Source organism: Mustelus asterias, chromosome 4 (genome assembly GCF_964213995.1).
Source record: "Mustelus asterias chromosome 4, sMusAst1.hap1.1, whole genome shotgun sequence".
In the NCBI taxonomy this organism is placed as follows: domain Eukaryota; kingdom Metazoa; phylum Chordata; class Chondrichthyes; order Carcharhiniformes; family Triakidae; genus Mustelus; species Mustelus asterias.
The window spans coordinates 103,602,006-103,623,636 of NC_135804.1; the positions used below are offsets into that span (position 1 = coordinate 103,602,006).

Consider the following 21,631-nt stretch of genomic DNA (forward strand, 5'->3'; position numbering starts at 1 on the left):
ATTCCGGCCTTGGGTGACTGTCTGTGTGGAGTTTGCACGTCCTCCCCGTATCTGCGTGGGTTTCCTCCAGGTGCTCCGGTTTCCTCCCACATTCCAAAGATCTGCAGGTTAGGTTGGTTGGCCATACTAAATTGCCCCTCAGTGTCCCAAGATGTGTAGGTTAGGGGGATTAGTGGGTTAAATATATGGGATACATCTTCTCTGCAGACTTCGCCATTGTTGGCTACACCATCCTCTCCCTCCATTGCCCAGAGTCATGCCCAATAATGGCATGTCAGAGTCTGAACTTCAAACTAAATTATATTCATAAAAACACATGGACGAAAAGTCGGAAAAGGTGGTCACCCAAGGTTACCCGACTTCTTTTGTGAATTAGAATATCTCCCCTTCTCAAGAGGGAACAGAAGGACATTCAGACTGATGTGAGTCCATACCCTCCCCAGAAACCGGACAAAAGGGCATTTTCTGATCTGAGTGGGTCATTCTAAAATACAGACAATCAGCAGAACCTTATGAGAATTTGACAGAGTGTCAGTCCTGATGAGAAAACTGGTGTGGAACTCTCCAGCTCCACTAGCCAGTTTTATCTCCAGATCTTATCACTTTAACTGCCACAAAAAAAGAGTGAGTGTGGTTTGCACCATTACTCTGGTCAGGCGGGGACTCTTAGAGCCAGGAATTGGCTCCACTGAGATCAGAACCCCCTTTAAAAAAGGCGCCCTGATAACTAAAGCTAAAAATAATCTCCCCCCTCCACGGGGAGATATCTGTGGCCTTTTACCACACCCGCCTGACACTCATCGCTGGCATCTCGCCACCCCCATAATTGCTGGCATCAGCCCCCTCCCCATTCCCCCCTCCCATCTTCTCACACCTTCTTCATACAAAATATACCAATTAGAGGCAACAAGGGAACACAGACCGGAATTTGGCAAAGTGTTGTTTTCGGCAAGAAAAACGGTGCGTTTCATGTTGGTTTTCTCTCTGGAGCTTACAACACTCTGGCAAACAAAAACAGCTGGGCATGTTTCACACCACTGTGTAGAGGGGCAGGGCCTGAACATGCCAGCAAAGCAGGGCACTATGTTTAAAGGTGCCCCAATTGGAGGAAAAAATAACATCCTCCCCCCAGCTTGGAAGTCTCATTGGCTAGCCCACCACCCCCTCCCCATGATCAGAGCTAACCAACTCCTCCCCACTCTGTGATTAGAGCTGGCATTCCACCCCCCCTCACCAAGCAGTCAATGTCAGCAACCTCCCCCATCCCTCCAAACAGTCAATATGCCAGCACCCACCACGCCCCCCCTCACCTTTTCCCCCAGACATTTCCGACATTGAGCCCCTTCTCCCAACCCAAACAGCCATCGCTGGCATTCCTAGCTCCCACATCTGCTCTCACCCACCATCACAAATAAATGTATCCCCCACTCCCCTTTGAAGCTTCCACTAGGGTCCACCCTTGGCACTGCAACCTAGCAATGCCAATCTGTGCTGGGGTTATTGCCAGGAGGGCATTGCTGGGCCACTGCCTGTCCATATCCCTCTGCCCCAGGGGTTATACTCACCTTGACGCCCTTGGGGAGGATCCTCACAACAGGTTAACGTCTGGGTGAACCTGTTGTAAACCTCAACGATGTGACGTCACGTTGGCAAGGTTTGAAATTACGGTCAGGGGTCAATATCTGGCAAGGGGTCGGGGGGATGTGTGGTTACTCATATTGAAATATATTGAAATGTTTTGAAATCAGCTCCACATCCATTATGGGCACGAACCTAATTACATCACCGGCAAGGGCTGGTGAAGATCGGAAATTGCAATCTTGCCGACGAGATTCGTGATTTCCAGGTTTAGTTGGATCTTGAGTCCCCATCGCCATTCCTGCAGATGGTGACAGTGGGCTCCAGATCCTGCCCATCCTGTCTGTGATGCCAGCACAAGGGGATTATCTTTTCTTGGTTCCAGATTATCTATCTGATTGTCAACAGAGCATGTCCAGTGAAGGCTCTTCTTCTCTTCGCTACTTTAGCAGTCCGTAAGCCTCCCAGGATCTTGTTTCCCATTATCTTGCAGGGAAAAATATTCTGAGTGAATATTTTGTTTTAAGAGATCCCACAGACCCAGAATCTGTACTGGTGTGCCTTCAGGCACAATAACAGGAAGCTGCAGTTTAGCTCACAATGAGTATTTGATTCTGTTCCAATGAAGAATTCCTTAGTGATTCAAATTTGCTGGTACAGTGTCAGTAGCAATTTTGGATCTTGTTCAATGGAGAACTGGGACAGATGTTGGACATAACAGCAGGAGAGCAGGGATTATTTAGCTGCAGCAGTCTTCAATTAGCTGCTACTGACAAACCCTGGCTGCAGACAGGGGTTGGAACTCTTCCATTCCTTTGCCACCCTGTGATAAGTGCCATCTCCCTCATCATGTGGAGAGTCTTCATCCAAAGGTGGCTCCCATGTGTTGGCCCTCTTGCAATGAAAAGTAAAGCAGCATATAGCTTTTCTTTAACATGTGCAGTAACCACCAAGCCAGGTAACAGCTTCCATAGTGGCTAAATGGAGCTCTGTGAGCCGTCTGCTGAACTTTGTCAGAGGACAGTCTCCAGTGATGTGAGTCATTGGTTGGGGTACACCACAGCTGCAGTTTGGGTTCTCTGCGAGGTCCCATATGTGCCAATTTGCTGCCCAAAGGCCTTGGCCTGTGATTAAATGGTTGGGAATGTTGGCACATTGGGTGACTATTATATGGGACACTCAGTGTAGGATGTTCAGGAGAAAACCACTAGATTAGTGAAGGCGATGGAATCATTTCTTGAGCACTCCAGTGGTCTGCTCAATAACAACTCGAGTTAACCTATGGAACTACTTATCATATGCTTCAGCCTCTGAGCATGGATTCCCACTGGAGTCAGGAACAATGGAGGGTGGGGAAACTCAATTTGGCCAGTTTCCTGATGGCAGGGTGAATTTTAGCATTAATATTCTTGGGACTTTAAAGACAATCCTCCCTCCAAATTGGGTGACCACAATGAGAAATCAGAGCGTTCATTTTTATGGTTGCACATATGTAGCGTGCATCTGGTGAGCTTGACCTTCTGCTGGATCTTGAGCTGAGTAAATCTTGACTGTATCGGGTGTGTCGATAGGACAAGCTCTGCAAAGGCCGGACACGAGAGGCAGGATAAGTGTGGGGGGAATTGGGTGGAACGTTGGAGAAAAGGTTGGACAAGAGAGGCAGGTGAAGAATGGAAGGGGCGTTATGGTGGAATGACAGATGGACATCGGAGGCAGGTAAAGTGGGTAGGGGAGGAGGCTGTCCAGAAGGAAGGCAGACTGTATGGGACAGGGAGGGAGGCATTGAGGGAATGCCAGGATGCAGGATGGAGGGAAGGGACCTTATTGTTGGGTCCCCAGGTCTTGTGGCTGGACGGTGGAAGTGGATTTCTGGGGAAGGATGGTGAGAGAGAGAGAGAAATGGTCTGTTGACATTGAGGTCCTGAGAGTTGAACTGAGGACACTGGTCAGCAGAGGGAACAGCCACCGTAAGAGGACAGAATGGGATGCAATAGGATGGAAGGTCAAGGGTGATGGTCGGGTAGTTGAAGGTTTCATGAGGGGGTTCTCATAGAAACAGATAAAACAGATGGCTTAGATAATGGGACGGGCCATGGTCAGAGTGGGCATGGGACTGCTAATAGGTGTAAACTCAGGGGAGAGTAATGTGGAGCTTGATGACAACAGAGTCCAGGGTAACAGGAGGCAGTTCAAGAGTGACGAAGGAGGGAGAAATGGTTATATTCAGTGGGTCGTGATGGGAGAAAGTTGGTGGATGTCCGGGGGAGGGTGGAAGTTAGTGGAGTGAGTCTCAATGTTATGCATACTATGTTTCAAATCTCACTTATACAACGCAGTCAATGTAGAACTGTAACCACTCGAAGTAGGAGACGGGTCTTTTCAGGTGAGTGGAATACAAGGTCAGTCCTATTGGCAGACTAAAAGGACACCCTAATAATCATGAGGCAACTGCGTACGAACCATTCTCAGTTGTGTTCACCTCTCAATGGTGAAGCACACATTACAGCAGGTTTGTTACTGACTCATGGATCTCATAATCAATGGCTTCTCCCAGGATTCTACTGGGGATCAGTTAGGCATCTCCCAGTTAGCAACACACAAGCACACTCAAGAGATGACAGAAGTCCTCTTCAGGAGAATGCAGCAATATGTTCAACTGTGACTGGTTCCCGAAAGCCAGGCTGCAAGAGCATTGGACTTTGCACCAATTTCAGGTTTCCAAAACTACAAGAGGCCATTGACTGCACATGTGGCTTGGAGAGCTCTCTAGCAACAGCTGGTCACATTCACCAATATGTGAGCATTCCACTCTTTGAACATGCAGTTGACATGTGATCACAGAAGGCAAATCCTGCATGTTTGTGCATCAGCTCTCATGATGACTACATTCTGACCCACTCCCAGGTGCCATAAGCTTTTGAAGGACCTTGGCAATTACAGGACTGGTTCCTTGGGGATAAGAGATACCCTCAGAAGACCAGGTTGATGGTACCTGTTCACTATCTACAGAGTTCTATTGAGGAGAGCTCCAATACTGCACATTGAAGTTTTAACTTTATTTACTAGTGTCACAAGTAACACTGCAATGAAGTTACTGTGAACATGTTCCACTAAGTCCAAATTTGAGCAGACAACAGGCTTTCTAAAGATGAGGTTCAGATATTTGGGCTGCTCAGGTGGGGCTCTCCAATACAGGGAGATGTCTCGGCTGAAGTCTACACAGGGAGATGTCTTGGCTGAGTAGAGACATGGTAGACCAAGATGTCTCTTCCAACAATGAGGATGATGAAGAGGATTGGGCTGATGAGGAGCAGGATGTTGCAGAGCCACACACAGAGCAGAGGTATGACACGAGCAGACAGGCCTGTGACAATCTGATAGCGACCCAAGTCCAGGCAGAGTTAGTTGTGGAGATATTTTCTTTTGTTTCTGGTTTCCAATCCTCTGCTGGCTGGAAAGCCCAAACAAATCTCCCTGTAAGATCTGACGCAGGCTCCAGTCAGCTGCCTGATGGCAACTCTTAAATTCTACACTCAAACCCGACTGAAGTCAAGGCGAACTTGCCTGTGCTTCCTTACTTGCAGCCTCCACCTGCACGTTAGCTCAAAATGACAAATCACCAAGGAAACTCACTAATGATTGGATGTACTGACCACAGCGTTCTCCAAACATGTATTGAAGTCTCTGCTTTCCTACTATTAAGGAGGAAGTGTAGAGCTTCAATCTCTCAGCCCTGAGACTGTATCTATAGTGTTCTTTGCCATTCACATAGCAGGTTTAGTCAACTGAGTACTCATGGTATCCATCCACATCAGACATCAGGGCAACAGCAGCAGAAGGTGCAGTGACTCACTGAACACATTTTCAGAGGTGGGAACACGGGGAGCTGCAAGTTATGTCTTGCATGGTAACAAGTGACTGGCAGTGTTTAATCAAACACTTATGGGGTTATTGAGTAATCATTTGTTGATACTGTGCGAGAAGTGGTTAGGCCACATTTGGAGTACTGAGTCCAGTTCTGGTCGCCGCACTACCAGAAGGACGTGGAGGCGTTAGAGAGAGTGCAGAGAAGGTTTACCAGGATGTTGCCTGGTATGGAGGGTCTTAGCTATGAGGAGAGATTGGGTAAACTGGGGTTGTTCTCCCTGGAAAGACGGAGAATGAGGGGAGATCTAATAGAGCTGTACAAGATTATGAAGGGGATAGATAGGGTGAACGGTGGGAAGCTTTTTCCCAGATCAGAAGTGACGTTCACGAGGGGTCACGGGCTCAAGGTGAGAGGGGCGAAGTATAACTCAGATATTAGAGAGATGTTTTTTACACAGAGGGTGGGGGGGCCTGGAATGCGCTGCCAAGTAGGGTGGTGGAGGCACTGCTGCCTCACTGAGCCAGGGACCTGGGTTCAATTCCGGTCTTGGGTGACTGTGTGGAGTTTTCACATTCTTCTCACGTCTGTTTGAGTTTCCTCTGGGTGCTGTGGTTCTGTGCAGGCCACCATGGTCAGACTGGAGGACTTCCTGCTACCATCACTAGGTAATAGCGCCTCTCACCTTTCCTGGATGGCCTGGAGGAGAATCGCCAGGGAGGCTTTGCTGAATTGTGGGGCTGCACATTACCTACCCTGGGGCATTTTCATTGATAGAGTTTTAAAGGTCACCTGGACTGACGTTCCTGGCAAGCAGCAAATCAATGACTGTCCAGGTGACCTTTAAATAGGGCATCGAGACCTTTGACCGCATGAGGTAATGGGAGGGACAGTGACTTCCTGCCCCACCCCCTCTCCCCACCACCATCCATGATGTGGGCGTGATCAATGTTGCCGTGAAATTGGAGGAAACATACAATCTATAAACCCCAGAGAATTATTTTGCAGTTTCTGCTTATCATTGGGGAAAGTGTTAAAATTGCATTCTTTAGGAAACTTGGCATCAATCAACTGCTCAGTGCAAGCACAAACTGGTGATGTTACAAACATCCTCTGTGGTGACCAGGAGACAAATAATTTCAGGGCTGCAATGACCTTGATTGCTAGCTATGGCAATCACTTGTTGCAGGAATTGAAACAATTCTCATGTAAAGTGCAGCCTTTTCATGCAAGACTCCTCCCAGGGGTCCATGGATGTTTTCCTGAGTTGGTACACCCTCTTGGGAGGCTAAAGATTCCTATAAGATTCCAGCTGGCCTTTGTGCATCTTCAGTTCTATTTATCTCTTCCTCTTATTGCTTCTCCTTCTCTTCCTCTAGCCAAAATGGCACTGCAGGAAAGATCACTAAGCATTGTGAGAAGCCCATTCACATTGCAGTGGTCTTTTGAAACTATCCACGTGACTATGTACGAACGACCAGAAAAAAAATCTCCCAAATCTTTTCAGCATTTTAAATAATCACATATAAGGATCCCTTTCATGGCATTGTAATGTTCACCACTTGACCAATAATACCCGTTGTTTGCAGGCAGTTTGAAGAACGAGCAGCAGCAGCCATTTGACATGAAGTTGTATTCTAGGTCCTGACAGTAGGCCTCAATATGCCTATAATTAAGAGGGCATTGCCTACTCCTGACAAGGGTACTGGCTGTCTAAAATTGGAATGGATTGGAGCAGACCACCAATGTTGATAGCTTTCTTTCCTTCCACCTTACTCCCTGCTACTCGACCATACGGATGGGTTTGGGATGGTTGTGAGATAAAAATCAGTTGAAATGAATTTTGGAGCAAAATCTAACAGATGCTGGAATTGCAGCTTGTTCTGTCTTGCAGTTTACTAACCAGAACTTTCTAAAATGCAAACAGGAAAAGCATATTTTCTAAAAATAACTTTTTACTTTGCTCCACCGTCTTCTAATGTTTCGACATTCTTTATTAAACTCACCAGCAGCAAAGTAAACCTCTGAACTCTAGCCATATATCATGATCTCACCTCTCTCCTTTCATCCTTTGCATCACAACTCCAAGTGAAACTGATATATTTTGATATTGACATTCTGATTCTAGGAATGAATGGGTTAATAGAATCACATTGTCTGGAGGAAAAATAAAATCCCATAAAGAGTTAGTTAGGAAACAGTCTGGTAATCCATGCAACATTTAATATGACTGATCTCTCTTTCTGCAGTCCATTAAAAGTGCATTAAAAGTTTTAGGCTTCCAGTAACTGCCTCAAATTACCACCACACTGTCTGCAGAAGCTCTCACAATTATTTTAGACTTTGAACCAGCTTTCACACAAAGCAAATTATAATTGTACCTTGAACAATGATTAGGAAAGTTGGGTTGATAGACAAACTGCTGAAACATTATATCAAATAAGTTCACGCCCTACTTCTTTACGGAAACCTCAGGGGCAGGGATATTAACAGCCTTGGACTTACTGAAGCTTTTCCAGTCAGAATTACCTGAACACACAATTACCGTTGCGATGAATCTGAGTACTTCACTTCCAATTTACCTTTTGAAATCAATGAAAATCCATGGCTCCATTCTGGTAGGTGTTTTTCACAGTCTTCTTACCAAATGCAGTTAAGTTTTTATTTTTCAAGCTTGTGACAAAAATCTGTTTCTGGTGAGGATCTGGCAAGCATAAGCATGTTTCTGTAGGTTCTGCAAGAACTGAAGAGCGAAGGGCAACTGGTAACTTGGCCCAGCTTCTGTAATTAGATGGGGGAAAAAAATGTTTTCCTTCCAGTCCATGAAAATAGTTCCATGAGGTTTTCAAATGGCCCCAAAAATTTTGAAATGTTGCAAAGTTCAAGCTAGGAGGCTATTTTAACCCTGCCTGGTAAAATTGGGAGGGCGTGGGAAATTAAAATGATTTGTCCTAAAGCCGGTGGAAGCTGATCATAGGGGATTTTAGATTGTTCTACTGCAGTACAGAGATAGCAAAGTCCTTACTGGTGTATGAATGGTGGGTCTCAACAATATCATTAACACGCTACATTATTGGATACCAGTTATTAAAGGAATATACATAAATATATGCTTATTTTGTCACTTTTTGTCATGAAAACAGAAAATGCTGGAAACATTCAACATGTCAGGCAGCATCTGTGGAGAGCGAAATATAATTAATATTTTAGGTCAATTACCTTTCATTAGTTCTGATGAGAGATCACTGACCTGAAACATTGATTGTATTTCTCTATCCACAGATGCTGCCTGACTTACTGAGTGAATCCAGCATTTTCTGTTCTTATTTCAGATTTCCATCATTGGCGGTATTTTGCTTTTGTCACTTGCTACAGCTGATTAAGTTTGTTGATATTATAGTCCAGAGGGATCTTAACTTTATATTTAACTTAGGGTGTATCTGACCTGGGAATGTTTAGGACATGTTTAAAGTAAACTTTACCTTGAACCTAATCCTCACTACACCTTATTGTTTATTGGAATAGTATAAAGAATAATTACTCAGCACTTCATCTGCATATACTTCTCCGAGAATGTTCATGATGGGTACTAAAAGACAATTCTCCAGCATGGCTATTTCTAACCATAATAATGTGTCAAAGTCAGATTTTATGTACTTCCTTACTGCCTTAATCAACGTGTTCTGTATGCGATGCGTTTTTTTTCACAAAGTGATCATCCCAATTTAAATAAATCCAGCAACCTGCCTTTTGTGAATTTAAAAATTAGGAAGGTTATTTGTTATCACACAGTTGAGGTTTAAAACCATGACATCACGCTTGACTCACACTATTACTCAAGCAATTATTAAATGCAGATGATGGAACAAAAAATACAATTGCAATTTATGTTGATCTCAGTCTCTTTTCATGGAAGGCTTGTGGGTTCTTTGTAAAATGAATGATACCTTCAATTTGAAACTATCCTTTTGAATTATGTTCAGGAAAATAAATTTAGTCGACAGCAATTTGGAGAGGTACCTCTTGAGACAAGGGAGCGTTTCAAACCACAAGAGAATTTAGATGTTCCTCAGGCAGCCATCTTTTTTTAAACCATTTGTGCTTTTTTAAAAAATTTGAAATATTGACTGAACGTTCATAGAATACTGCAGCATGAACCAAGCAATTCAAGAAAAAAGCTAAAGGATTCTGATAAATCAACTCAGTTTACTCCTCCATTCCTAAAATGAAACATAGATCATGAATTATTTTTGCCAGTAAAAGTGGACTATAAACCAAATTATCACATAGAAATAGCCCAATTTGGCTGATATGCGTAGCTCAGGAGGTTCTCGATCTGCCTGGATTGAATGCTACTATTTGCAGATAGGGGTCTTGTCTCACAGTTTGTTCAAAGTTTTTGGATCAGAGAAATTCAGATCCCAAGAAAGTGTCAAGCCGTTCAATTGAATTGCTGCTTTGAATCCTGTGAACGGCTGACCTTTGAATATAGTTACATTTAATATAGTTGCTTTATCTTCAAACCAGTTCAGTGCTTTTTCTTAGTTGGATCGCACCAACATTGCAGTTAGGCTGAAATCAGTAGTGATGGTGGGAATCAGCAACTCTAGCACAGTTACATAATTGAACCATAACTTAAAGAGTCATTTTCTTGCTGAGTATCAGTAAATTAGAAGCACATTTGCTGCGATTTTTAAGTGCGTAGTTTATGTTGAGTAGCCTTTGGGTCGTATTTTCCATTATGTTGGCTATGTGTTGTTTAGGGCGAGAAAAGCAAGACTAACTTGCCATATTTTAAGACACTTAGGGAAAAAAAAGCTTCTGCGTGAGTTTCACGCCACCCCCAAGGCAGGCTGATTCTGATTTGCCCACCCTGATATCACTCGAGCTCTTCAATCAGGAAGCGGGGTGGTCTCTGTTTAAACGTTATAGGAACAGGTCAGGGGCTAGGAATCCTGCAGCAATTAACTCACCTCCTCATTCCCCAAAGCCTGTCCTACAAGGCACAGGTAAGGAGTGTGATGGAATACTCTCTGTTTGATGGATGAGCTCCAACAACACTCAAGAAGCTTCATACCATCCAGGACAAAGCAGCCCACTTGATTGGCACTCCATCCACAAATATTCACTCCTTTCACAACTGATGCACAGTGGCAGCAGTGTGTACCATCTACAAGATAGACTGCAGGAACTCACCAGAGCTGCTCCGATAACACCTTCTAAATCCACGACTGCTACCATCTAGAAGGACAAGAGCATGTGAATATCACCACCTGGAAGTTCCCCTCCAAGTCACTCACCATTATGACTTAGAAATATATCGCTGTTCCTTCACTGTCGCTGGGTTAAAATCCTGGAGCACCATTCCATAACTGTGGGTGTACCTGTGCCACTTGGACTGCAGTTGTTCAAGAAGGCTCACCACCTTCTCCTCAAGGGCAATTAGGGATGGGCAAGAAATGTTGGCCCAGCCAGCAATGCCCGCATCCCATGAATGAATAAAAAAAGAGAAGGCTGAGGAGAAATTTGACAGATGTGTTTTAAGTCATGGCTAGTTTTGATAATGTAACAAGTAGTAACTATTTCCAGTGACAGATGTTTAAATAAACAGAGGTTACTGATTTAAGGTAATTGGCAAAATAACCAGGAAGTAAAACATTCCCACGGTGAGTTGTTATGTTCTGGTGTGCACTGCCAAAAAAGGTAATGGAAATAGATTCAATAAGAACTTTCAAAAAGGTTAAATGTTTGGAAAGAAAAGGTAAAACTTAGTCTGTGGTGAAGGAGCAATGGTAAGGCTCTAATTGAATTCCTCTTTCAAAAATGTGGCACAGGCACAATGGACTGAATGGCCTCCTTCTTTGCTTCATTATTCTATGAGCCAATGATAATGAGACTGTTGGACCAGTACAGCAATTATTTTTCTGTTTTTTTAAGTTTAGGGTGCTGTGATGACCCATGATATATTCCTGTCGGCTGGAGTACACAGTGAGTCTCTGTTTCTGGGTTGTGCTAACTAGATATTGGACAGGTAAAGGCACCCACTTCTTCGCATAGCTGCAAAGTCACTTATATAACTGCTTTTTAATGCTGGGCTAAGGTAAAACTCAAACATCAAAATACAACAATGTAACCAAGGTGGCATTTGTTAGTCATTTAATCAAATTGTCAGGCAGTGGTACATGTGAAGCATGCTGAGGTATATGCTGATCTATTTTTAAAATGGCACCTATTAAAGTGTGAGAGACAATGCTTTTATACTGTCAAAAGATGTCACCCTCTGGCATATAAAGCATCGTATAAATCAGAGCAATTTCAGTGTTTAGCATTGAAGAGTTGCTTCCTGGATACAACGTAGTCCGGGTTTAGATGTTTTTCTATAATGCTTCATGCTTTTAACTGAAGTAAAAAAAATCATTTCTTAAAGGTTAACAATGTCAATCACAATCTTGTTTCTGCTCTGAGCTTTGTCTAGTTTCTGAATTAATTAGTTTACAAGTACCATTCACTCACTACCTGTTCATTCGTCAATGTTCCATTAACCCTACCTCTGCTGAACGAATTCAACTCTGTAATTAATGGAGCAGGTTTGTTACGCCGTAGAACTTGTCCATTTGGCTCAATGGTGAGTGGCCCTTCAGACCCAATAGGAAACTTAGTTCTGTGTGAAGTAACACTTCTTCCCAATTGCGACACATATTGGTGTTGACCCAGCTGTGAGTGTCAGCAGGAGAGAATGGGCGGGAGTCTTGGACTGGAAACTCATTGGAAGTAGAAAGGAGAGTTTTTGGAAACAAAGTGGCAGCTGCAATCAGTGGAAGTAGACGTAAATTTGTCTATAATGGCTGTTACAAGGAGACAGAGCTGCCAGAGAAACAACATATACATTTCTAAGAGGAAGCAAAATAATTTGTAATTTGAGGGTTTGGGAAACAGTTGAGCAGTTCACATTTGCTGAGCATAGCCCAGGCAAAGGTGGGAAGTGAGTTACAGCACCAGGAGATGTTGCCTTGTATGCTATGAGAAGGTGGTTGATGCAATGACCACCATTCTCCCATCCAGCTGCGCTAATTTTTTACTGTAGCGGGGTTGGGAGAATCGTGTGTCAGCCGATTCATGGAGTTCCCGCGAGTGTTTGCACTGTACTTGCATCTCCCAGGCCCGAGTTTTCAGTGGTGTCAGTGTGGTGCCGGAAATTGGCTGGGAGGCGGGGTTAGCACTTAAATAGTATTTTGAATACTATTTAAATGCTATTAGCCGGCCCAGGATTGAAGTCTCCGGGTCCGCTATCCTCTCCCACCCTGCCAGAATGTTTCACTCTAGTGGGGATTACAATAGCTCCCCACTTTCAGGGAGCTAGCGGCCCGACCATGCTGGAGTGAAGGGGGGGCAATCGGAGCTCCCAGAGGGTCGGGTGGGGGGGGGGGGGGTGCCCCCTGGGCATGGGCACCTTGACACTGCCCAAGGGGCAAAGTGCCCAGGCCCAGGGGACAACTTCGCACTGCCCATCCGGGTTCTATGGGGGAGCGTGGCGTAGGGGACGATCGGTGGGAGTGGGGGGGGGTCCCACTGCCACCGTGCCATTGGAATTGATGGGGGCAGGAGGGAGGCCAGCGATCGGGGCGGGCTGAGGGTCTGCCGGGGGAGGGGGGTGTCGGGGCTGCGTTAGGAGGGTTTGCACTGCGGAGGTGTCTGCACTGCGGGGGTTGGGGGGCTGGGGATCGGGGCAAGTTGGTACTGGAGAGCGGGGGAGGCGGGGTGGTTGGGGCTGGCTGGGGATCGGGGCAAGTTGGTACTGGAGAGCGGGGGAGGCGGGGTGGTTGGGGCTGGCTGGGGATCGGGGCAAGTTGGTACTGGAGAGCGGGGGAGGCGGGGTGGTTGGGGCTGGCTGGGGATCGGGGCAAGTTGGTACTGGAGAGCGGGGGAGGCGGGGTGGTTGGGGCTGGCTGGGGATTGGGGCAAGTTGGTACTGGAGAGCGGGGGAGGCGGGGTGGTTGGGGCTGGCTGGGGATCGGGGCAAGTTGGTACTGGAGAGCGGGGGAGGCGGGGTGGTTGGGGCTGGCTGGGGATCGGGGCAAGTTGGTACTGGAGAGCGGGGGAGGCGGGGTGGTTGGGGCTGGCTGGGGATCGGGGCAAGTTGGTACTGGAGAGCGGGGGAGGCGGGGTGGTTGGGGCTGGCTGGGGATTGGGGCAAGTTGGTACTGGAGAGCGGGGGAGGCGGGGTGGTTGGGGCTGGCTGGGGATCGGGGCAAGTTGGTACTGGAGAGCGGGGGAGGCGGGGTGGTTGGGGCTGGCTGGGGATTGGGGCAAGTTGGTACTGGAGAGCGGGGGAGGCGGGGTGGTTGGGGCTGGCTGGGGAATGGGGCAAGTTGGTACTGGAGAGCGGGGGAGGCGGGGTGGTTGGGGCTGGCTGGGGAATGGGGCAAGTTGGTACTGGAGAGCGGGGGAGGCGGGGTGGTTGGGGCTGGCTGGGGAATGGGCGGGAGGCCTGGCTCAATGAGGAGAGGATGCCAGGAGCAGCACCAGTCATACCTAAAGATGAGGTGCCAACGAGATGAAGCTACAACACAGGACTACACGTATGTTAAACAGAAAAAGAAACATTCTATCAACAGAACTTAGTGATTGCACAAGCAATGGACCAGGTCAAAGATCAATAATCCTGCCACATGCATATGTGAATGGTAGTGGATAATAAACTACAGAGAACTAAAGGAGGCTTCAAGAGCATCCCATCTTCAACAGTAACAGGGACCTGCCCATACAAATGTTTTAGCATTTCCTACCACCTACAGCCAGAAGTATTACGAAGGTGATCTTTATCAGTCTCCTCCAAAGGCACTCACCATTACAGATGTCAATCTTTGGTCAATTGATGTGCTTAGTGAACTCAGCTACTTAGAATCATAGAATCATAGAAACCCTACAGTGCAGAAGGAGGCCATTCGGCCCATCGAGTCTGCACCGACCACAATCCCACCCAGGCCCTATCCCCACATATTTACCCGCTAATTCCTCTAACCTACACATCTCAGGACTCCAAGGGGCAATTTTTAACCTGGCCAATCAACCTAACCCGCACATCTTTGGACATGTCACTTGGAGTGAACTAAGATAATGGCCCCTGACACCAACCCAGCTGTAGTTTTGAGGACATGTTCCTGTTAACTATTAGTATGCCTAGGTAAACTGTAAAATTGACCAGATATGTTCTATCCAGAAAAGAAATTGAAAATTTGAACTATCCTCATTCTCATGAACTTATTCCCTGTCATCAGTAAATGAACAAAAGGAGTTGTCAATGGTGCCATTACATGACACTTACCAGTAGACTGGTCATCCATGCTCAGTTTGAGTTATGTCAGGCCCACTTGCCACGAGACCTTTTTACACATGGGCACACGAGCTGAATTCCAGAGGTGAGATGAGATGGTAAGTGTCATTGACATCAGTACAACATCTGAAAGAGAGGGTACCAAGATGCTCTTGTAAAACTGAAGTCAACAGGGATCATTATTGACACAAAGGGAGATGGTTACGGATGTTGGAAACCTATTATCTTAGCCCCAGGGCTTTGATGTGGGAGTTCCTCAGGGCAAAGTCCTCGGCTCAACTATTTACAGCTGCTCCTCCCATGATAGTCTCCAGGTCATAAAGTCAAAAATGGGGCTATCCACCGATAATTGCAATGTACAGCTTCATTTGCAGTTTCTCAGATAATGAAGCAATCTACACCTGCATGCAACAAGACCTGGGCTGTTACGACTTGAGCTGTTAAGTGGCAAGTAACATTCTCAGAGAATTATCATCTCCAACATGAGAGAGATGAACGACTTGAAGTTCAATGCTATTAGCATTACCACAATTGACCATTAATTCTCTGGGGATCACTATTGACTAGAAGCTGAACTGGACCAGCCACATCAAATATCATAGCTATGAGAACAGATCAGAAGTTGGATATTCTGTAGGATGCATTGTAGTAACATGCCAAGAATTCTTTGGAAAAATCACCCAAGCATCTGATCTGCACTGTCTGGAAGGACAAAGGTAGCAAGTGCATGGAACTACCATCACCCCCCAGTTATATACCATGTTGCTTTGGATGTAGATCTACATTGTTGCTGGGTCAAAATTCTAGAACTCCCTATTTAACAGCATTATGAGAGTATCAAAAGCAACAGCAGCATACATTTTATATAGCAGCTTTAATGGGGAGATAGTAGTGTAGTGATGCTGCTACCGGTTTAGTAATCCACAGGCCAGGCTTGATGCTCAGAAATTGTTGGAATACAGGTTCAAATCCCACCATCACAATTAAAGAAGATCTGGAATTAAAGCTAGCCTCAGGAATAGTGGCTGATTGTTTAAAAACCCACCTGGTTCATTAAAATCCTCTTAGGGAAGGAAATCTGCCATTCTTATCTGGTCTGGCCTTCATGTGACTCTGGACTCTTTCTTTTGCTTCATTCATAAGATATGGGCATCGCTGGCTGGCCAGCATTTATTGTCCATCCTTAGTTGCCCTTGGAGGACAGTTGAGTGTCAACCACATTGCTGGGGCTCTGGAGTCACATGTAGGCCAGACCAGGTAAGGATGGCAGATTTCCTTCCTGAAAGGACATTAGTGAACCAAATGGGTTTTTCTGACAATCGATAATGGTTTTATGATTCTTGATTTCAATTTTTTTAATTGAATTCAAATTCCACCATCTGCCGTGGCCAGATTTGAACTCAGGCCCCAGAACATTAGCTGAGTTTCTGGATTAATAATCTAGCGATAATACCATTATGTCTTAATTGCTCTCAAGAGCAATCAGAGATGGGCAATAAATGCTGGCCTTGCCAATGATACCCACGTCCCATGAAAAAGAAAGCAAGATATAAAATATCCCAAGGGGTTTCATCGGAACTTTCAGAAACAAGATTTGACATTGAACCAGGTAATGAGATATTAGGACAACCGACCAAAAGCTTCGACAAAGAGGTATGTTTTAAGGAGCTCCTTTTGGAGTGTACAGAGGCAAAAGGTTTTGCAGCTGAATGCACGGTCACCAGTGATGGAGTGATTAGAATAGTGATTGGGTATTTGAAAACACAAAGGATATCTGAGAGTTGGTACAGACTCAATGGGCTAAATGGCCTCCTTCAGCACTGTAGAGATTCAAGACTGAGCCTGGTGAGGCATCGCTTATCTGAGACACTTGATGGAGTTACGAGTGTTGACACTGAACAAAGCCAATGAACTCTCACAACTAGAAAAAACTCTGTTTTGACTTCACCAACCAGTAATCTTTCCCACAATGTCAACAAAACAAGAGCTAGTCATCGACTTCAGGAAGCGTAGTGGAGGGCATGGGGACAAAGTAGAAATGGTCGAGAGCTTCATGTTTTTAGGTGTCCAGATCACCAACAACCTGTCGTGGTCCCTCCATGCGGACACTATAGTTAAGAAAGCCCACCAATATCTCTACTTTCTCAGGAGGCTAAGGAAAGTTGATATGTCTGCTACGACTCTCACCAACTTCTACAGATGCACTATAGAAAGCATTCTTTCTGATTGTATCACAGCTTGGTATGGCTCCTGCTCTGTCCAAGACCGCAAGAAACTAAAAAGGGTCCTCAATTAAGCCTAGTACATCACACAAACCAGCCTCCCATCCATTGACACTGTCTACGTTTCCCACTGCCTTGAAAAAGCAGCCAACATAATCAAGGACCCCACGCACCCCGGACATACTCTCTTCCACTTTCTTCCATCGGGAAAAAGATACAAAAGTCTGAGATCACATAGCAACCAACTCAAAAACAGCTTCTTCCCTGCTGCTGTCAGACTTCTGAATGGACTTACCTTGCATTAAGTTGATCTTTCTCTACATCCTAGCTATGACTGTAACACTACATTCTGCACTCTGTCCTTTCCTTCTCTATGTATGGTATGCTTTGTCTGTATAGTGCGCAAGAAACAATACTTTTCACTGTATGTTAATACATGTGACAGTAATAAATCAAATCAAATCAATATGGATCGTATTAACAAGAAGCTTGGCTGGAATTTTCCAGCTGTTCTTGTCGGCAAGATCTTCTGGTCCCGTGGATGAAGAACCCCCAGCATGGGTTTCTGGGTGACACAGGGTGCATAAAACAGGCAACCCCATTGACAGGGACAAGACCAGAAGATCCCACCACCATGGCTAGTCACCTCTGCAACTGCAGAATGCACAATTTGAGGCACGGAAAATCCCTCCCCTTATCTTTGGGTCAAATTTGATATCAAAGTTGAAGAGGTTTGATTCAGTGTCAGACAGAGGTGGTCTCAGTGACTAAAGAATGGGATTTGAGGTTGGGGCCCTAATGTAAAGACTTCAGTCTTCTTGACTTAGTTTGGTTTATCCTCATTTGGTACAGGGACTATAATATAAATGGGAAAACTCCAGGATCCTTTAATGGACAAGTGCAACATGACAGAAACATTCTGTCTCTTCTGTCAATCACATGAAGCCTGCAAGCATCAACATAAAAATGCCCATTGATTTATTGGTAAAGGCCTAGATTGTAATGAATACAATCATGCACTGATCCATCAGAAAGAATTTAATAGCAGTGAAACACTTACTAGAGGTAATGGTGTGTGAAAATGTTCCAATTTAAAAGCTCAGACTGCCTAGAATTTCTATCAGAAATAATGATTTCCTGTCAAGTAGAAAAGAAAAAAATACCTTGGGCGGATTATCGTTGAGGTTGCAGGAACTAGGAGTCGGCAATTTTCCTGATACTGCCATTCTGCCTTTGTCCTGCCATTGCCAAGTGGTGGGATATTTTTGAGGGGTGGTGGATATGGAGTTGCGATGGATCAGTTCCATACTGCAGCAGTTTGGAGCTAGAAACAGAGACTGAAGTGGAGCAGTCAAATTTCAGCCCGGACTCAATAAAAGCCCCACCTCCACCACCATCTTTGTCCCACAGGAGATAATGCTGATGAAAATACTTTCTGAAGTGACTGTTCTTAAGTGAACTGTGCTCTTTCTCCCTTCTTTCATATATATGCTTTCCCTTGAATATCCATTCTGTGTGCTGACTTCACTTCAGTTGAAGTATACAATCCAATATATAATCCTTGTAAGTGCTGCCTTAACTTAGTTCTGTAAGTATTCACTTCCATTCACTGTTAGCCAATAGCTTGATGTCCCTCTTAATTAACCTAGCATGGAAGAACCCACAGTAAACTCGTGACCCATTTCAGGCCCCTTGAGCTCTACCACTGCTATCTCAAATACTCAGCATGGAAGGACTGCTGGCCCAACAAGTCTCTGATCTGCCCTGGAAATGACTTACCCCTGTCATGTGTAGCTGCAGTGGGTCAAAACACAGCTGCAAGTGAATACATCAGTCCAGCTACAGTCAGCTCTCAATTGTACTGCCCCTCACAGTACCCAAGAGGAGGGGAACCAATGAGCATTGCCCAGGTCCCTCCTGAATGCAAACATGCTCCTGAAGGAGCTCTGCATGGTTCCCTTGAACATTGCCGCATTGTAACAAACCATTGCCATGTTGGCATTCGCACATCAAGCTGACACATGGCAAACACATGCCTGTTTTTTAACCTATGACTCAGCAGCACTGACTATCATGCAGAAATATCCATCTAAAGGTAAACATACATAATGACTCATACCGTTCATAGAATACAAAGGGGAGAAGGAAAGGAGAGGGTGCAGACTGTAGTAAACATAGAAACATAGAAAATAGGTCATAGAGTCATAGAATCATAGAGGTTTACAGCATGGAAACAGGCCCTTCGGCCCAACTTGTCCATGCCACCCTTTTTTTTAAAAACCGCTAAGCTAATCCCAATTGCCCGCATTTGGCCCATATCCCTCTATACCCATCGTACCCATGTAACTATTTAAATGCTTTTTAAAAGATAAAATTGTACCCGCCTCTACTACTACCTCTGGCAGCTTGTTCCAGACACTCACCACCCTCTGCGTGAAACAATTGCCCCTCTGGACACTTTTGATGCAGGGAGTAGGTCATTTGGCCCTTCGAGCCTGCACCACCATTCAATATGATCATGGCTGATCATGCACTTTCAGTATCTCACTCCCCGCTTTCTCTCCTTACCCTTCGATCCCTTTAGCTGCAAGGGCCACATCCAGCTCCCTCTTGAATATATCTAACAAATTGGCACCAACAGCTTTCTGTGGTAGAGAATTCCACAGTTCACAACTCACTGTTCTCCCTCATCTCAGCCCTGAATGGCTTACCCCTTATTCCTAGTGTTACAGTCATAGCTAGGGTGCAGAGAAAGATCAGCTTCAGATATGGTAGGTCCATTCAAAAGTCTGATGGCAGCAGGGAAGAAGTTGTTCTTGAGTCGGTTCTTACCTGATCTCAGACTTCTGTATCTTTTTCCTGACGGAAGAAGGTGGAAGAGAGAATGTCCGGGGTGCGTGGGGTCTTGATTATTCTGGCTGCTTTTCCAAGGCAGCGGGAAGCGTAGACGGAGTCAATGGATGGAAGGCTGGTTTGTGTGATGGACTGGGCTATGTTCACAATCCTTTGTAGTTTCCTGCTATCTTGGTCAGAGCAGGAGTCGTACCAAGCTGTGATACATCCAGAAAGGATGCTTTCTATGGTGTATCATGTGTGGTGGATGTGGGGGTGAGGTCACGGTAAGAGAGGCTGTAATTATGAACCAATTGGTAAAGGGACTCTTTAAGCGATAAGTTTGAGAGCCATTGTTCTATATTACAACAGATACTACTCCAGTGCCTGTAAAGAGCTTGATGACATCCTGAGGTTTTGAAAGACACCATATAAATTCCAGTCTTTCTTTCTGACTTGTTGGCTGCAAGAATCCTAAATGAAATGAGTGTGAATATTATTAATTAAGTTATTAAAGCAGATGAGCCTGTTGAATAATTATGCACTAATTGGTATTAAATTGACAATTTCAATGCCAGAAGCCACAAGGGAGATGAATGTGCAGTATAACATTTTACAAGGGTCATCATTGCTGAAACAAAAATCGAGCATTACATCAAAATTAGAACATAAAGAGACATCATTATTCTCTGATTATGTTACAATGGACTCATTACAGACTCTGTAAGTCTTGCTGCAGAGAAGCTAATATAACAAGCACAAAAATTCACCTGAGAACTATAATTAACTACGAGTAAATAAGACAAGATTACAAGGCATGGCAAATATTAATATAGAGAGAGCTGGGGCATGGGTGCATAAATCTTAGAAGGAGGAGGCTAGCTAGGGTAAATACATGGGGTTATGGGGATAGGGCTTGGGTGGGATTGTGGTCAGTGCAGACTTGATGGACTGAATGGCCTCCTTTTGCACTGTAGGATTCTATGATTCTAAGGTTGAAAGACAGATTAAAAATGTGGTTAAAATAGCATTCAGGTTCCTGGATTTTATAAACAGAGGCATAGAGTACAAAGACAAAGAAGTTACGATAAACATTTGTAAAACACTGGTTCATTGTCAAAAGTGGTATTTTATCCAATTCTGATATGATATCTTATTAAGATTTGAATGCATTGTAGCAGCTGAGGATGATATTTCAGAGTATTAGAACATAAGAATTAAGAGCAGAAGTAGACCATATGGCCCCTTGAAACTGTTCCACTATTCAATCTGATTGGGGCTGATCCTCTGCCTCAACTCCACTGTCCCTTGGTTCTGAGAGTGAAATCTATGTATCTCATGTTCCACGATGGAACATCTAAAGGTAAAGCCGTATAGTCCCAGATGACTATAAGTTGCCCTCCTCTTTGAGAGGGAGAGCTGACTGGTGGTGATTTAACCTGAGGATCATTACACCTCAGGCAAGGGGCAAGGTTGAGAAAGCAGGGCCTTCATGAATAACCTGCGCTGTTGGCGTCTCCCTGCATCACAAACCAGCCATCCAGCCAACTGAGCTAACCAACTCCCAACAGCCCTCTGGGATTGAGAATGCTAAAGATTCTCAACCCAATGTTAAATAATCAACCACTTTGCTTGATACTGTGCACCTATGTTCTAGATTCTCCACAGTAAGAAGTCTTACAACAACAGGTTAAAGTCCAACAGGTTTATTTGGAATCGTGAGCTTTTGGAGCGCTGCTCCTTCATCAGGTGAGTGGAGAGGTAGGTTTCACAAACACGGCATATGTAGACAAAGACACA

At 44.9% G+C, this 21,631-nt stretch overlaps 1 protein-coding gene across 1 annotated transcript in view; it reads left to right on the top strand.

Moving 5' to 3' along the window:
* Positions 1–7,933: 7,933 nt before the first annotated feature.
* The window catches only part of arhgap36 (Rho GTPase activating protein 36), a 194,943-nt gene continuing 181,245 nt past the window's right edge, over positions 7,934–21,631 (top strand). Inside the window, exon 1 of the mRNA XM_078211501.1 lies at positions 7,934–8,061. Within this exon, the coding sequence (XP_078067627.1) occupies positions 7,996–8,061 (66 nt within the window). The 5' untranslated portion in view covers positions 7,934–7,995. The remainder of the gene's footprint in view (positions 8,062–21,631) is intronic.